Genomic DNA, 17642 nt, shown 5'->3' with positions numbered 1-17642 from the left:
CAATGTGAATGAAAGGGCTTATAAAAGTAAGCTGCCAAAGAAAGCTAATGTTTTCTTAGTAGTGATGACTTTCACTTCACAATGCACCTCAAATGTGATTAAAGTGATGGTTCTTTTCTGGCTTTGATTTTCTGGTCCTTTTTTTTATTTTTATTTTTTTTTATAGTGATGAACAGAAAATCTCCAGAATCGGGGGTGAATTCGGAGTTTGTATTTTTTTTATGTGCATTGTACAACTTGCCCTGTTTTGTTGGGTTTGTGTTCCTGATTATTAAGGCCAAACAGGCAGGGCCCTTACTGTTATATCTGTTGCTCTGCACCACAAGTGTCAAACTCCGGTCCTTGAGGAACGCTATCCCACGTTTTAGTGTTTTCCCTGTTGCAACACACCTGATTTCGATCAGCAGGTGGTTAACGTGCTTCTGGAGCACTTGATAAGCTGTTGAACAGGTGAATCAACTGTGTTGGAACTGGAAAACAAGAAAAAGATGTATAATACCGGCCCTCCAGGACTGGAGTGTGACAACCCTGGTCTACACACTCGTTCCTTCCGCGCCGTCAACCCACCAGGTTTGGTCCTAATTTACTAATCAATGATGGCAGGCTGCGGATGGAAACGGGTCCATTTCTGAGGCCTTACTCTGTGTCTCCCCCTGCTGGTCAATACGTTTGAAACGCGAAAGGATTCCTGCAGTTTTATTGGTAACGGTGTCACCGGTGTTCCGTTCTGAAATGGACAAAAACGACATACATTTTCTAGCTAATCCCTTTAATTCGGAGTTTTGGTTTAGATTCTGAAAGGGAAAAAGGCTGGATGAGTTTAAGTAGAAACACATTTCGACGTAACATCAGTTAGGTGCCCTTTGCGAGATTACGAGCTATTTTTACAGCCTGCTGTCATCTTTCTTGAAATGTATTAAAGTTTTGGCAATGTGTTTGATAACTTTGCCTAATGACATGACGACTTCAAAGAGTTTTTAATAACATTTGCAGCGTTTCCATCAGGCGCCGACACAGCCACCTAGCCTTCCTCACGAGCTCTACCTGTTTCCATGGCAACTGGCATAAACAAAGTGTCAGCTAATAGAATTTGCCAATGAATTTAAACAATGCCAAAACTGCTAGTAAAATTAACTTAATCTGAAAAATCGAAACTGATAGTTTGCTTCTGATCATTGTACGTAGAAACATACATGTATGAATTTATTGTCTCACAGATGCCTAAAATAGCTTCTATCAAGACGGAAACCGCTCATATCAAGACGGAAAGCTGTCACCATGGTAAGGAATTCAAACATGACTCACTGGTTTCAAGTTCAATGACCAAACAAATGGTAATAAAATTTCATTTATTCAAAGCCCAGCAAGAAATCCAAGCGTTCCAAGTCCACCAGGAAACCAAAAACATCAAAGAAGTCATCATCTCCCACTGAATGCAAGGAGGAGGTGGACTTCCTCACTCCTGCAGCCATGGAGAATCTCTACTACACTTGCCATAATGCAGCAGACTGTCTAGAGTTAACTGGTTTTGGGTGGTCGAGCACAAAGGAAAAAAGGAGAAAACAATGAAGTAGATAAATTCTGACAAAGCAGAAATGTTTTGTCACCTGAAGATACATGTGCTGATAGCTCAAACACACATTTGTCAGCAATTTTCATTGCAAGCTGGGAAAATGTGCCAATAAAGCCTGACAAGGTCAGTGCAGCGAAGATCTTGTATTTCATTACCTGCAACTTTTACTGCAAGCTGAAAGTCTGAATTGTTTGCCAGTATGACAAAGACTTTGGTGGTTACAAGTTGGAATGCTGCAAAAAGTATTTTCTCACACGTCAGTACATTTCCAAGAACATGAGAGAATATTATACACTGAGATCATTCCACTTTGTATAATAAAAAATGGAAACACTGTACCACAAAACTGGACTCACACGGACCCCATTATAATTTAAATCCAGTTTTTTTGCACAACTGACCTGTTAAAATACTTTCAAACTAAAGACACAATCACTTTTTCAAGCACTGTTTATATATTCATACGTTTAAATATTCTGTTTTGACCATGTGAACCTTGTTGAAACTGCTCAGCTTGATCTTGTAACATCGTCTCACTTCGCTCACTCAGCCGGTGGCTTCTTCTTGGCCTCCACATCCTTCTTAAAAGCTTCAATTTTCTTGGCTATGTTGGGAACCTAAAAAAACAACATTTAGACTTAAGTTTTTCTCCAGGATAGACATAACAAGCAAATTGCAGGGAACTAAAACTGTGTTTTAAAAAATCCAACATATCTGTAAATGGTTAAAGAGCAAGTCAACCCCTACCAGAGTCTAACTCCACTCCCACTTCATGTTTGAAAAATGCAACGCATGCTGTTGCCTGGCAGACCGAGAGGGCGGAGCTGCTAACAAATACACACACACACAGGCTCAGGACAGCATTGTGACATCATAATGTACCAGATGACATCATAGCATACCTCTTAGCCAATAGCGGTGGAAGATTTAAATTAGAATACAGTGCAGAGTTTTTACCTGACAACGGCACAACTGCCAGTTTTAGGCAGAATATTTAAATTTTAACTAAGATGCACTGAAGTGCCAAATTATTGACGACACGTGTCTGCAGCACGATTAGAAACTCGTTTATTTAGTTTATCAGCAAAAAAAAGTTTATTTGGGGGTGACTTGCTCTTTAAGCACTTTGAGAACTCAAAAGTGGAATAAAATCACTGGAAGTTATGAGATCTGTATAAATGTCATTGCAGAAAATTAAGTATTAATACATTTTTTTAAAGTTAAATTTGTAAAACTATCGATTTGGAGCACCACAAGAACATTTTTTACAATACTTACTTCATAATTTTGAGCGAGGTACATCCCCACAATATTCCCCAACGTGAAGCCAGCCTGAATAGAGCATATTATTAAAAACAGGATTTCAATTAACCAAGTGTCATTTTACACTGTTCTTTATTTTAAGATTTAAGATTATTTGTCATTGCACAGGTGTCCAACAAAATTCCCTTTGCGCTCACAAAAGACAGCTCGCATAATTTCCGGAACTGTGCTGCTCTGGGTGGATGCATGTTGGAGTAGCTCTGTTGACGATATGTAAGTTTAGCCTTTTCTTGGGCATTTTTTCTTCTAGTTTCTCTTGAAAAACGGTATTTTTGGGACACTTTACTTTTCTGTTTCTGGTGCTGTGAAGCTTGGAGGATTTTTACAGCTATTTTTTTTAGCTTTTTTCACTTTTTGAGCACTTGTTATGATGTGTAACCATGGCAACAAGCTGGTTTACAATCGGAAGCAGTTGATTAACATTGGAAAGGCTGAAATAATACCTCAACTGAAGCCACAAATCCCAAATGAGCTAAAACGCAAGAAGCGAGGGTGCAGAGCGGGAGCAAAACGGAGACAGAGAAAGAGGAAATTCAAACCATCTCTTCCATCGATCATAAAGGGCAATGTGAGATCACTGGCCAACAAGATGGAGGAACTCCAAGCCCTTTCAAGGACTCAGCCAGAGTTTCAGCAGTTTTGGAAACACTGGAGGAGATGATGCAGAGAAGGATTCTCCAGATAATCAAGAAAATTATGGACAACCCTGAGCATTCTCTTCACAAGACTGTCCGACAACGGAAGTGTGTCTTCAGTCAGAGGCTTCTTCAGTTTTGCTGCAACACTGACCGCTACTGGAGATCCTTCCTGCCAACAGCCATTGTAATATACAATAACTCTTTGATGACGTTAGGGCTGCTCAATTAATCGAATTTTAATCACGATTACGATCTGAGTTTTGAACGATTATAAAAAACAAAACAAGCCGATTATTTGCTCCTCCCACTTGCGCTGCCCTGAGTTGCAAATGAAGCGCTCCTCCCACAGTGTTGCCAACTTGGTGACTTTGACGCTATTTCTAACAGCTTTTCAGACCCCCTTCTTGACTTTTTAAATCTTAAAAGTACCTGGCGAACACCTCAGAAACATCTCTGGTAAGTTAACCCTTAGCTACTTTCTGGATAACTGTCGTCGACATTTCCTGCAGGTTAGCTAAACACTCCGCCTGCGCTCCGGACCGTTCTTCAGGACATTAGGAAAGGGAATGATGCAGTGATGTGTCGGTCGCTAAAGAAACGGCTCTCAGAGCCGGTTCCCTGTTGGAGTAACCAGAGTGAGTGACACACACACCACACCTGCGGACTCCTGAGCAGCTAAAAACGGCTAAATGTGTGCGTGCGGCGCGCTAAACACACGTACAGCTTGCCCCGATTGCTGAGACCGGGTTGGGGGGTGGGGGGTGCAGCTGTGGTTGGGACAATTACATTAACTTGTAAATAAATAGTTTATAAATAAGGTAGAAATAAGTTCCTCACGCTGATAACTGATAATAACTAATCTCTCTGAGGACACGGTGCTAGTGCACTCTCCTACAGCACATTGACATGACAATAAATGTTATGCAACATTTTGTGAACATCAATTTATTTGCGTTTATTTGTTATAAATGCCACTGTATAATTCTCGCTGTCAGTATTTGCAAGATATTGGTATTTGGGTCTGTACTGGTTAGACTTTCATGAGTTAAACCAAGGTCTACAGCCCTTGGGTCATAAACTATGAGCTGTAAGTATATTGGTCTTTTTATACTGGGAATCAGGAGTTATTTTAGTGATCATCTTGTTTCTTATTTTTGTCCTGATTGTGCCCTGAGCAATTTTATGACTGAATAAAAACAAAATCAACATAAATAGAAAAATCGTCCTAAATAATCGTGATCTCAATTTCAGTCACCATAATCGTGATTATTATTTTTGCCATAATCGAGCAGCCCTAGATGACGTGATTATTATTATTCTGAGCTACAGCAATCAATTTCCCTCTGGGATTAATAAAGTATTTTTGAATTGTTGCCATGGTTACGCATCATAACAAATGCTCAAAAAGTGAAAAAAGCTAAAAAATAGCTGTAAAAATCCTCCAAGCTTCACAACACCTGAAACAGAAAAGTAAAGTGTCCAAAAAATACAGTTTTTCTTGAGAAACTAGAAGAAAAAATGCCCAAGAAAAGGCAAAACTTACATATAGTCAACAGCTACTCCAACATGCAGCCACCCAGAGCAGCGCAGTTCTGGAAAAAGTCGTCGTTGTTGTGCTTTCTTTATCAGATATTTGGTGTTGTGTGTCCATGTGAGGTGCTCTGATATGTCTGTGCCCAGGAACTTGAACTGTGACACCCTCTCCACCTGCTCCCCATTTATTGACTGGTGCTCCACCTTTTTTCTTCTTGGGTCAATGCTGCAATGGTGATTTCTTTGGTTTTGTTGGTGTTCAGGGTCAGGTTGTTAGCTGTACACCAGTCCACCAGCCTTCCACATGTACCAGAACAGTGTGGAGGGTGGTAGAGATGGCCTCATCTTTTGATCTGTTGGTTCTGTAGGCATATTGGTAGGGGGTCTGCTGTAGGGGGAGAGCAGCCTTGATGTGTTGCAGCACTAGTCTCTCCATGCACTTCAAAATGAGAGTCGTTAAGGCTACAGGCCTGTAGTCGTTGTGGCTTATTATAGCCAAGTCATAATTATGAGATAATTATTTTTTCTACGAGTGGCGGGAATAGGCTTCCATACATCTTAACCCAGCAACATCGTACATAAGTAGTCCTTCGAGTTTTTGCTCAAGCAGGAAAAACATAGCGCGCACAATGCTAATACCCGTAGCATCTTAGATAAATGTCGAAGTTAAACATGAATAAAAACAACTTACCAAAAACTGCAACATGGTGAATTAAAGAAAACCACAAAATGCTATTTTCACGCAAAAAAATGTAAAGAAAGGCTTAAACTAATTGTAGTTTCAAAATTAAAACAGTTGGCTAACACAGCGTCATCAGCACTGCACGCATGCGCGAGAAACTCTGACTGTGGCGCTCGCGATATTTTAAGATCATGTAGTCCTTTCTTTAACTTTTGTCCTCTAATGTCGATTGTCGCTCCTTTGTAATAAACTACAACTCCCATCTAATCTTCAACTCACAACTAACGAGCGCTAGAGCAATGGTGGTTCCGGTGGGACATTGAATGACTTTGGCTGCATCAGGAAAAAGACCAATTTTAACTCATTTATTATAAACGCAGCGACTATGGAGGCCCTTATCCCCGTAATTAATAAGCTCCAGGATGTCTTTAACACCGTGGGGGCGGATATCATCCAGTTGCCGCAGATTGCAGTGGTGGGAACTCAGGTAAAATGCTCTGGTTGTGTCTGCTCCATGCTAGTATCTGCATAACCTTGTTTAAATAGGCAATAATGTAGAACAAACACTAATTAGAACAATTATTTATTAATGTCATATTATTTTCTATTATGTATTTGGAGTTGGGGTTGTCATAGGTTTTGGGAGCTCTGTTAAAACGCGTCATTTTGACACTTAACGCATGTTAGTTACAAAACAGCTTCAACACTTAAATCGATCGAATCACCTTCATTTGTGAACATTATACTGTAAACACACCAGCTCCTGGTAGCTGAAATCAGGTCAGAACTCGAAAGAAAATGTAATATTATGGTTATCTTTTGGGTATCTGTGTCACATCCACTCCACCAAGTTCTGATCTGTTTGTGTCTCCAGAGCAGTGGAAAGAGTTCTGTTCTTGAGAGCCTTGTGGGCCGGGATCTGCTGCCCCGTGGGACTGGGGTTGTAACCAGACGACCTCTCATCCTCCAGTTGGTCCACGTAGATCCTGGAGATGCCAGGAAAAATGAAGATGGAGGTAGGTGCAACTCTCAAGGCTTTCTCATCAAGCGCCCACTGATTATCCATCCATCCACCCGCTTTTTCCTCAGAAGGGTCGCAGGGCGCTGGTGGTGAGCAGTCATTGGGTGAGAGGCAGGGGACACACAGAGACGAAAAACCATCTACACACACTAACACCTATGCACAATTCATTCTCCAATCACCATCAGATATGCATGTATTTGGTCTGTAGGGAGGAAGTCATGTAATCTACAATCTCTGCACAGAAAGGCTACAGATGGGATTTGTACCGACAACCTTCTTGCTGCGAGGCATCAGTGGATCCAACTCACCAGCCCTACTGATTTCCTAGAGGCAGCAACTATGAGAGTCAAGGGATGAGCCAGTTACAAATGGCAGCTGAAGTCTTTGTGTTTGAAGTGAATGTAAAACGTGTGTCGCAAATTATTAGTCTAGAAATCTAGACAAACAGTAGCAGAAGCAAAATGATTTGCTCTGCATGTTGTATATGTTCACAGATCTAAGACCGCTTGTCAGGCCACCCAAATATTTCAGCAGCTGTAATAAATGTCATGAGGGAAGTTTAATTTTCCTCTCTTAGTGTCATCTCTGCGTCAACAAGAGGAGTGCATGAGTTTTTAAAGTGCTACTGAGGCAAAAAAGGAAAAGTAAAGCCTCTGAGGCTCAATTCCAACACTCACAATTCTACCCTTGCACTCTGGTGTGAAGTTTTAGACACGACATGTCAGTCACTTAATCACTAGGTTTAATATCATTCAGTGCGGTTTTGCAGACTGCAGAGCCAGCAGTAAAATGTTAAGGTTAAAAATGAAAAAGAGGAGTGTTCCCCTTCTGATTAGGAAAAAAAACCCATTTGGAATGTTTATGGAAAAATCTAATCTTCAATATTAGAACCACATTTTTATAATTTCCTATTTTACCCAAATTAATATTTACCATGCTCTGAATGTTTGAGACCAAGATTTAACGTGAACCGCAATGAATGTAAATTTAGTTTGATAATAGTTGTTTAAAAGTTGTTAATATTAAGATAAAGAAAGAAAAAGTAGCACAAGCAGCTATTCGGCAATTATTTACACACACGTGCACTATGCACGCAAAGCCTTACTGCACGCTTCCTCCAAGTGCCCTTCGCTGAGGACCGTAGGGTGCAGTGTGAGTATTGGGACCAGGCATGAATGTGGATCTGCTTGTCTCACTCATAACTCTGATTAATAAAAACTGACTTTACATGGGAGGGATTGTCTCATCACACCAAATGTTGATGCAAGTCCCTCAGATTGAATTCAATCTGCACCAAATGTCACATAAATAATGTTAGTCTTGATCCGATTATATTTATGATTATAAAACATGATAAATAAATATTTATAATAAATCAAGAACTTGATTGACCACTGATTTAAAGATCTATTTGTTGTTGTTTTTAACCTCCTGCAGGTGAAAACGCACCAAAGAGATGAACAGACCAGGTGTTTATGTATTCAATTAACATGTTAGCATCCTTTAGCCCCGCCCACTCTCCCTCTCTCAAAGCCACGCCTTTTATGTCCGGCAGCTTTAGTCGAGCGTGACTCCTCAGGTTGACCTCCGTAGAGTTGAAGCACTTCCTGGTTCTTCCTGCTGGTCAGAATTCCAACCTTCATCTGTGGCTTCATGGGTTTTTATTCTGCCCACAGGCAGGGACGCTGAGGAGTGGGGCAAGTTTCTACACACCAAAAATAAGGTCCAAATGAGCACACCTCTAACTGATGTTATTTATTATCTTGACTATTTGTTCTAGTTGTAGCCTTTTGCTTTTCACAGATCTACACCGATTTTGATGAAATAAGGCAGGAAATTGAACAAGAAACGGAGCGAGTGTCAGGAAACAACAAGGTGAGAACATTTCTAAATAACTAATTAGTAGTGCATCATTCCTGCAGAAGAAATATATATTAAGCTGTTTATCAGTCTGTAATCTCTGTATATGATCTGATCAGATATATTCCCTGATATGTTCACAGTCTTTATTATTTGTGATAAAACTCCTTGATCATTCATCATCAGAGGAGATAGATTTTTGCCTTTATTCATTTTCGTACCACTTTACATAAAGCTCTCCTTTATAAATAACTGAAATAGTTTATAGATATGTTATTAATGGTAACACTTATAATTCATTAATAAGGATTTACCGTGTAATAAAATGTTGAGAAAGAGACAAACTGACTGGTTTTTCACCAGTTTTCCATTTACAATAATGCTCTTTGTGACAGATTTTTCTAACGCAAAGTACTAGCCTGGCAAGCCAGACTAAATAAATGTATTATTTAAAACTTTGCAAAGCAAGAATTTGGTCTAGTTCACTAGGCTAGCAAAGTACAGCAAAGTACAATATTGTAAGTTAAATAATTAGGTTTACACATTAGTAACTTGGTCTGAAGTGTTTAATTTAGCAACTCTAGAAGAGATAAACGTGTGAACAAATTTGGGTCTCTTTTTGACAAGAATCAGGTCATTTTTCTCTTTCTTGTCAGAAATGATTTATGAAATGTTACAGATTAAAAACATTTCTTATAAGGGGAGCTTTTTTGTAAAGTGGTACCTTGTTTTTTTATATCCTGATATTTCAGTTTGTTGTAGTTTTTAATGTTACATCCAGACTCGAACTAAAAAAGCAAAAGTCTGTATTTGTGTTGTTTCTTTCTGTACAGCATGTAGTCCTTTCATTGTGTGTTTTCATGTGTGTAACATTTAAAGGTAGACCGATATATTGGTCAGCTGATGTATTGGGCAAATAGGACAGGAAAACGCGCAGCTAATTAATTAATTTGGTTCTGTACCTTTCTCTTCAGCACAGCTGACAAAGATTTATGATGGGTCAGTCCTCCTGCATGCTCAGATCATTCCCTTCCCTTGCTTGAAAAATTGTTTCAAAATGAAAGTTGAACCCACATCTTTTTTATCTGTGAATTCAATGCCATTCGGCGAGTCTCAAATAATAATTTGGGCATCTTACTGTAAAAAAATATACCATTAATGTAAAAATAAACTCTAAATAAACTATTCACATCCAGAATCGAACTTGGGTCTTCTGCACGAGAGTCCGATGTCTTACTAGGTGAGCTATAGCACCAGTGACGTCTTTTGCATCTGTAACATTTATATTCCTGATAACAGCTGAAACAACGTTCAAAGAACGGTTCGGAGCGAAAATGGCTATTTTGTTGCTAATTTGCAGGAAATATCTAGAAGAAAGTAGCTAAGGGTCCTCAGAAATGTAGCTAGGTTCGTCACTAGGCGTTAGGAACAGCGACAAAGTCGCTGAGTTGGCACTACCTCTCTCTCTGCTGCTGCTAAAGCTACTGATAGCAAATGCTACGGGCTATGCCTGAGCGTGAACACGCATGAAGCAGCCTGCTCGACCCGAGCATCTCTCTTTTTCTGTGGTTTTTCAGAAAAACAGGCAATCACAGTAAAAATGCCAGGGCTCATTCTACAGGACCAGGGCATTGCAGGAGAATGTATGAAGAAGAAATTTATTATTTCTATACATGTTTTGACTGTCAAATTTCCATAATACCCCTTTAATATCTGTCAGATTAACTGGGTTGGAGCCAATTTAGTGTTTGTTCAGCAGCAATCTTGAATCATGTTGACTGTAAACATTAAAGTGAAGACTTGTGGTGTTTAGGCGTGTGAACTTTGAAGCTACATCCTTCCAGATGAGGACCGGTCCTGAAAACGTTTGAGACATTCCCTAAAGCAAAGCTTGTTCCTGTGCAGGGAATCAGCGATGATCCGATCCATCTGAAGATCTTTTCTCCTCATGTGGTCAACCTCACACTGGTGGATCTGCCTGGGATCACTAAGGTGATGCATCTCCTCGAGCACAGAGAGAAGTTTTACACTCTTGTCTTTAAATCATTAAGAAAAAGAATTGGGACCAAGATTTACCTGAATTGTCTGAACACTGGTGTTTGTCATGTTTGTGTAGCTGATCATCCATTCCAGTCCTCTCTGGTCTTGTTGGTGTTCATCCATAGAATCCCGTGATGTGTCTCCTCCTCAGGTGCCTGTTGGGGATCAGCCCAAGGATATTGAAATTCAGATCAGGGATCTGATCCTGAAGCACATCTCCAACCCAAACTGCATCATCCTTGCTGTGACGGCAGCCAACACAGACATGGCAACCTCGGAGGCCCTGAAGGTGGCCCGGGAGGTGGACCCCGACGGTGGGAATGAACCCCTAACTCTCACAATCTCGACTGGAAGGGGTTTGTTGTCTTTTCTGACCTTTTTCTTCTGTGATGACTGAATCATCAGGCAGGAGGACGCTGGCTGTGGTGACCAAACTGGACCTGATGGATGCTGGCACTGATGCTATGGATGTGCTGATGGGCAGAGTCATTCCTGTCAAACTGGGCATCATTGGTGTAGTTAACAGGTGTGTCATTTTAGAACCAAAGCACTCCAGATAGTACCAGATAATGTAAGGTTATTATGTCACATGTATTGTTTTATTGAACTGAGAGGACCTAAAGTGTTTCTGGGTTTATGTTGTAGGAGTCAGCTGGACATCAATAATAAAAAATCAGTGGCTGATGCAATCCGCGATGAGTATGCTTTCCTGCAGAAAAAATACCCGTCACTCGCCAACAGAAATGGAACCAAATACCTGGCCAGAACCCTCAACAGGTAACCCCAACCTCCAAACCTTCAACTCACAACAGCTTTTTATTTTGCAGCAGGAGTTCAAGAACTATAAAAACCTCTTAAATTAGATTGAATGTTGTCTGATATATCAGAGAATTCCTTTATTTTGCTTTTTACATTCTTTACATCACAGACTTGCAAAACTTGGATTACGTTCATTAATGTCATTGTTATTGTTTTATGTTGCAGATCACAATGTAGGGAGACAGTTTATCTGCACAGGGTTGCTCATGTTATTCCTGCAGTCAGACATTATGATTATGACTTTACGGTTGCCGTTAACTCCTTTTATGGATCGTTAACTCCTTTTATGGATCTCTGATCCAACATGGATCTTGTCCTGTGAACCCACCTCCAGAGCCTGAGGTAAGCTGTTCTCCTGTCCCCGACCCAGTGGACAGTCGGTGTCGTATTACAACATAGCTGATCAGATCGCTTCACTGATCTGATACAGATCCATTGAAAAAATTCCTTTTATCATGACTTCAATTTTAGTTCTTTTTATATTGTGTTCCACGTCTCTAAGTCTTTCAGGCCTCTTTATTTCACTGATCCTGCTGAACTGAACCCTTAAGCTCATCTTTCTTCCCTTATTTTATAAAAAGTGTTCCCCATCTAACATTCATTTGGATAAGTAATAACTCAAGTAATACAATATTATTACAGTATTAAAGAAAATGTGATGAAAATAATTTATTCTTAGAGGTTTATAGATGATAGCTGTGCAGTGGTTAGAGCTGTTGCCCTGCAGCAAGAAGGTCCTGGGTTCGCTTCCCAGCCTGGGATCTTTCTGCATGGAGTTTGCATGTTCTCCCTGTGCATGCATGGGTTCTCTCCGGGTTCTCCGGCTTCCTCCCACAGTCCAAAAACATGACTGTTAGGTTGATTGGTCTGTCTAAATTGCCCTTAGGTGTGTGTGTGTGTGCATGATTGTTTGTCCTGTGTGTCTCTGTGTTGCCCTGCGATGGACTGGCTCTCTGTCCAGGGTGTACCCCACCTGATTGCCCATTGACCGCGGGAGATAGGCACCAGCCCCCCCCCACGACCCTACGTGGACGAGCGGGTTCAGAGGATGGATGGATGGATGTTTATACAGATTTTTGTAGATTGGGGCAATGGTAGTTCAGGTGGTAGAGCGGGTTGCTTCATGATCGGAGGGGTCATGGGTTTGATTCCAGCTCCCACCAGAGGTATTCTGCTGTTGTGTCCTTGGGCAAGACACTTCACCCAACTTGCCTGTGTTGGTGGTGGTCAGAGGGGCTGACGGCGCCAAATGGCAGCCTCGCCTCTGTCAGACCGCTCCAGGGCGGTTGTGGCTACGTAGTAGCTTACCATCACTGGCAGTGTGTGAATGTGAGAGTTCACGCAAGCGTCTTTGGGTGTCCTAATAAAGCGCTATATAAGTTTGATGATGATTATTAATATTATCAGTAACTATTTTTACTCAAGTCAGATATTTTGGGCTGCCAGGTTAGGTATGCAATTCTGCTGGTTTACTTGGATTCATTCTTGTGTTTGGGTCACACTTAGACCTGAGCTTTAGCTTCCTGAATGTTGTCTAGAGAAATTGTTTGCAACAAACGTTTAGAAATGAACCAGACTCACCCATGATGCTACCACCGCCGTGCTTCACACTTGAGATGTTCACTTTTATGAGCTTAAAACATTTCTTTTAACATAATCGTATTCAATAGAGCCAAGGAGATCTTGGTTTTTACTCAGTCCAGAAGAAATTTCACCTAAAACATTATCTACTAAAGTTACATTTTTTGCAGCAAAAAATAAATAAAATAGATGTTTGTTGAGGATTTTATCAATCACCTAATACCTGCAGCGAAGAGAAAAGGGAGACGAATAACCACACAAGTTACTGTTTGCAAAAAGGGCAGACGCTCAAGCAAAAGGTTTGAGGCTTAAACTGCAAAGAACGTCAGCCCTTCAAGTTTATTTATAACATGAGATAAGACAGGGACAGAAGGTGTGTGTGTGTGTGTGTGTGTGTGTGTGTGTGTGTGTGTGTGTGTGTGTGTGTGTGTGTGTGTGTGTGTGTGTGTGTGTGTGTGTGTGTGAATGGTTACAGGAATGTGTGGGTGTGTCTAAATGAATGAGAATGCTTTCAGGCATAGAGTAATACATTCAGTTAATAGGATTAATGATCAAGAAATAATAAAACATAAAATTTCTATAACACTGTTCCAGGGATGTTTTGGTTTACTTAGTCTGGTTTGAAGTAGCTCTAATGAATTCGTTAAACTTTTGTCTCCTGCTGTTTTCTTCTCCACAAGAGCAAATTCATAGTTTCATAAAATGTATGAAAACTGTTGTTTTCCAGCTTGAAATATCTGTAAAAGTGTTGAAAGCAGCTTCAAGTCGGACCTGTGGAAGGATTTAAACTTCCTGTCTGCAGGGCAGCGTGATGTCAGCAGTCCAGGCGATAGTCGGAGCCATCAGAGATTTGTCTGTCGCTGAAATTAACACGCTCTGCCCTTTCCTGTCATAATGTCAGGTTACTGATGCATCACATCCGAGACTGCCTCCCTGAGCTGAAGACACGGATCAACGTCCTGGCAGCTCAGTACCAGTCCCTGCTCAGCAGCTACGGCGAACCTGTAGAGGATCAAAGTGCCACCTTGCTCCAGCTCATCACTAAATTTGCCACAGAGTACTGCAACACCATCGAGGGCACTGCCAAATACATAGAGACCGCAGAGCTGTAAGTATCAGCTTGACCACACGGTGGCGATGTTGGCTCAGCTCAGAGATGGGGAGCAGAACAGCTGCACTGGTTTCATCATTTAATATGATCCAACTTGTGAGTTGAGGCACGCACAGCGTCTGTGAAAGGAGAGCTGACAGGAGCCGGCCTCCAGGTTCACATCTCAGCTAATATCCCCCCCGCCGGTGTTTTTCAGGTGTGGTGGAGCCCGAATTTGTTACATTTTCCATGAGACTTTTGGTCGAACGTTGGAGTCTGTGGATCCTCTGGGAGGACTCAGCACTATAGATATCCTAACAGCCATAAGGAACGCTACAGTGAGTTCAGCTGCTTTGTGTCAGGAACAAAACCCAGTCAGATGCAGCTTATTTTACCCCCCACCTTCCCGCTCTAGGGCCCACGTCCGTCCCTGTTCGTGCCCGAGGTTTCCTTTGAGCTGCTGGTGAAGAAGCAGGTGAAGCGGCTGGAGGAGCCCAGCCTGCGCTGCGTGGAGCTGGTCCACGAGGAGATGCAGAGGATCATCCAGCACTGCAGCAACTACAGCACACAGGTACAGCGCGCACACACACACACACACACACACACACACACACACACACACACACACACACACACACACACACACACACACACACACACACACACACACACACACACACACACACACACACACACACACACACACACACACTTACACACACACACACACACACTTACACTACCACATTCATGCTTTTGTCTGGCAGGAGCTGCAGAGATTCCCGAAGCTGCACGAGGCCATTGTTGAAGTGGTCACGTCCCTGCTGAGGAAGAGGCTGCCCATCACCAACGAGATGGTACCTACCCACATCTCCACAGGCCTGCATGTTCATTTCAGCTTCTAGAGTCTGAACTTGGGTTTTGCTGTTGCAGGTCCACAACCTGGTTGCTATTGAGCTTGCATACATCAACACTAAACATCCAGACTTTGCAGACGCTTGTGGGGTCATGAATAACAACATAGAGGTCTGAACTCGCAGCAGATTACCCTTCCTACTTTTGAATTTCTTCATATTTTTTTAGATTAACTCAGGCTTTTTATTTGTTTCACAGGAGCAAAGGAGAAACAGAATGAGAGAGCTGCCCGCTGCCGTTCCTAGAGATAAGGTAAAAGCAGTTAAAGCAAGCGTGAATCTATTATAAAAGCAGCTGTTTTATTGCCTCGCCGAGGTTCCACCCAGGAATTTCATCCTCCATGTCCTGTCTCACTCTCGGGGTCTTCTCAGCTTTCCACTTCCAGCCCTCCTGTTTTCTTTCTTCCGTCTCTCCGCATTTCTTCTCAGTGCCTTCTTTTTTCCCCTTTTCTCATATTCCTGCTAGTCTGTTGGCAAAGGCTCGGCTGTGGTTTCTGGTGAACCCTCTGCATCAGGAGCAGACATGGACAGTGCCAAGGTGGGCACATGCTGCAGCTTGCTGGCTCTGTGGCTGGCTGTGGGTCGGATGGATGGTTAGATGGATGTGCATGGGCTGATCTGGCATGCATTTGCTCTTGTTTTGCTCCTCAGTTTGAGCAGACTTGAACTAACTTGTGTAACCCAGTGTTTGCCCCTTTGTTCCTTTTTTTAACCTCTTAACTCCTTTAATCCTCTCTATTTTCTTCTTAGACATCAGGAAATGTCCGAGTTACCCACCTCCGTTTACCCTTAATCCTGTTGTTTAAATGTGTCTTTTCATAGAAGCAGCCTGGCATTCCAAAATGAAGGTCAGAATAGGACTGTTGACAAATTATTTGGGTCAAAATGATCAGAAGCATCAACGATGAGCAAATGAGATGCTGTAAAAAAGTCCAAACACTTACATATGGCCAGTAAATGGTGCGTCTTTGTGGGTTTTTATTTGTTGTACTGAATTTCCTCTCACAGCATGGCTTTACTGATTAGTGTTGAATCATGCCGCCTGCTGTGGTTCTACCGTTCCCTCCTGCATCACTAGAGAGAACAACCTGCTAAAGGTGGTTTTGTAGTGGATGCAGGGTTCTTACTGGAGAGGCTTTCAAGGTTGTGAAAGAGCCTGAAACTGCAGCGTATATGTAAAGCATTAGATGAATCTTCTGCCAGGACCAGTTTATGAACATTTCTGTTTCTCCTAAAGCAGATTTTAATCAACATTTGAGTAAAACACCTGTGAAAAGTCGTCTAGAGTACTCACCTTGAAAGTGTGATTTCGGCCAAGATGTAAGAACCCTGTGGATGCTAATCTGACTTTGATTGAAGGAGCTGTTCTAACAGGCTAGCGGTTTTGTGTTGTCCACGTCTCAGGCCCCAGCGGGAGGATCCCAGGGCGAGCAGGACAGCACTGGGAACTGGAGAGGGATGCTGAAGAAAGGAGAAGACGCCTCGGGCTCCGGACACGAAAGTCCTCTCAAAGGAGCAGTCAATCTGCTTGATGTGGTAACGAAACCTAGACCTGCGTATATTCATCTTTGTGCTTTTACAAGATTAAAAACCCTTGTTTTCCCCACCAGCCTGTTCCTGTTGCGAGGAAGCTGTCGTCTCGGGAGCAGCGGGACTGTGAGGTCATCGAGCGCCTCATCAAGTCTTACTTTCTCATCGTGCGGAAAAACATCCAGGACAGGTAGAGACCTGATAGAATAGCATGAAAATGCATTTATCTTTGGAAAACCCATCTGCAAAATGGAGTGGGAGTGCATTTCACTTTGAAAACTCAGAATTTCTGTCTCAAAGAAAAAAATCAATAAAAAGTCTCCCAGTAGTTCTGATTTATTAGTGCGATGCCTGAGTGAGGGTCCCATGTTGGTGGAAACAACCACCTTGTTCTCACTCCGTTTCCTCCCCATGTGCCTCAGCGTGCCAAAGGCGGTCATGCACTTCCTGGTCAACCATGTGAAGGACAGCCTGCAGAGCGAGCTCGTCGGCCAGCTGTACAAATCGGGTCTCCTCAATGATCTGCTGACCGAGTCGGAGGATATGGCCCAGCGACGCAAGGAGGCTGCCGACATGCTGCAGGTAAACAGCTTGCCCCTTGTATTTCTGTTTTTCTCCCAGTGTGTTTTTTATTCGTTTTATTTTTATTTGTTGTCAACAGGCGCTGCAGAGAGCCAGTCAGGTGATTGCTGAGATCAGAGAAACACATCTGTGGTGAACAAAGAACCTCATCTGATATCTCCTCGTGGTGCCCACAGGCTCCAGATCATGTCTCAACTTGATGTTTTTGATTTTTGCAACCATTAAAAAAAATCTGCTCCAATGTACAGTTTATCATGATAGCTTACAAGCACTGGAGAGATGCACTGAATCTGTTTCAGACTGAATCTGTCAGCCCTAAAGGCGTTTTTAGAATATCAAAAATGTTATGGAGCTCATTTTACTTTGATGTAGAACTGAACCCTAATCCCTTCCATTTTGCACTTTTGTCACCACCGTGTACAGCGGGATCTTTAATTTATTACTGTTATTTAA

General features: G+C 42.0%; 2 protein-coding genes across 3 annotated transcripts; one reads left to right on the top strand and one right to left on the bottom strand.

Moving 5' to 3' along the window:
* Positions 1 to 1332: 1332 nt before the first annotated feature.
* On the bottom strand, positions 1333 to 6004 carry stmp1 (short transmembrane mitochondrial protein 1). Its single transcript, XM_015957292.3, has 3 exons — positions 5759 to 6004; positions 2852 to 2905; positions 1333 to 2190 (listed from the first exon to the last, which is right to left on the bottom strand). The coding sequence occupies exons 1-3, from the start codon at positions 5771 to 5773 to the stop codon at positions 2116 to 2118; spliced, it is 144 nt and encodes a 47-aa protein (XP_015812778.1). The 5' UTR covers positions 5774 to 6004; the 3' UTR covers positions 1333 to 2115.
* Positions 5980 to 17523, top strand: LOC107384182 (dynamin-1-like protein). Of its 2 annotated transcripts, XM_015957279.3 has the most exons (19): positions 5980 to 6236; positions 6624 to 6765; positions 8450 to 8496; positions 8577 to 8648; positions 10539 to 10625; positions 10825 to 10987; positions 11079 to 11199; positions 11319 to 11450; positions 13975 to 14181; positions 14381 to 14501; positions 14579 to 14734; positions 14931 to 15020; positions 15097 to 15189; positions 15277 to 15330; positions 15544 to 15615; positions 16482 to 16613; positions 16688 to 16797; positions 17030 to 17189; positions 17269 to 17523. In XM_015957279.3, the coding sequence occupies exons 1-19, from the start codon at positions 6135 to 6137 to the stop codon at positions 17323 to 17325; spliced, it is 2118 nt and encodes a 705-aa protein (XP_015812765.1). In that variant the 5' UTR covers positions 5980 to 6134; the 3' UTR covers positions 17326 to 17523. The 2 variants fall into 2 exon arrangements, with proteins under 2 accessions (XP_015812765.1, XP_054595590.1); XM_054739615.2 differs by lacking the exon at positions 15544 to 15615.
* Positions 17524 to 17642: the final 119 nt, after the last annotated feature.

Source organism: Nothobranchius furzeri, chromosome 1, assembly GCF_043380555.1.
Source record: "Nothobranchius furzeri strain GRZ-AD chromosome 1, NfurGRZ-RIMD1, whole genome shotgun sequence".
NCBI classification, from domain to species: Eukaryota; Metazoa; Chordata; class Actinopteri; order Cyprinodontiformes; family Nothobranchiidae; genus Nothobranchius; species Nothobranchius furzeri.
Note: the sequence above shows the minus strand (reverse complement) of the source record. Positions and strands in the feature narration are given on the sequence as shown.

What these genes read in the sequence shown, in the direction of transcription:
- stmp1 (XM_015957292.3), bottom strand. An exon ending in ACCTCGCTCAAAATTATGAA is followed by an intron (nt 2,191 to 2,851) that starts GTAAGTATTGTA and finishes TTGTTTTTTTAG; the next exon opens with GTTCCCAACATAGCCAAGAA.
- LOC107384182 (XM_015957279.3), top strand. Translation starts at nt 6,135, where the DNA reads ATGGAGGCCCTTATCCCCGTAATTAATAAGCTCCAGGATGTCTTTAAC. An exon ending in CAGGAAAAATGAAGATGGAG is followed by an intron (nt 6,766 to 8,449) that starts GTAGGTGCAACT and finishes TTCTGCCCACAG; the next exon opens with GCAGGGACGCTGAGGAGTGG. An exon ending in AGGCTGCCGACATGCTGCAG is followed by an intron (nt 17,190 to 17,268) that starts GTAAACAGCTTG and finishes TGTTGTCAACAG; the next exon opens with GCGCTGCAGAGAGCCAGTCA.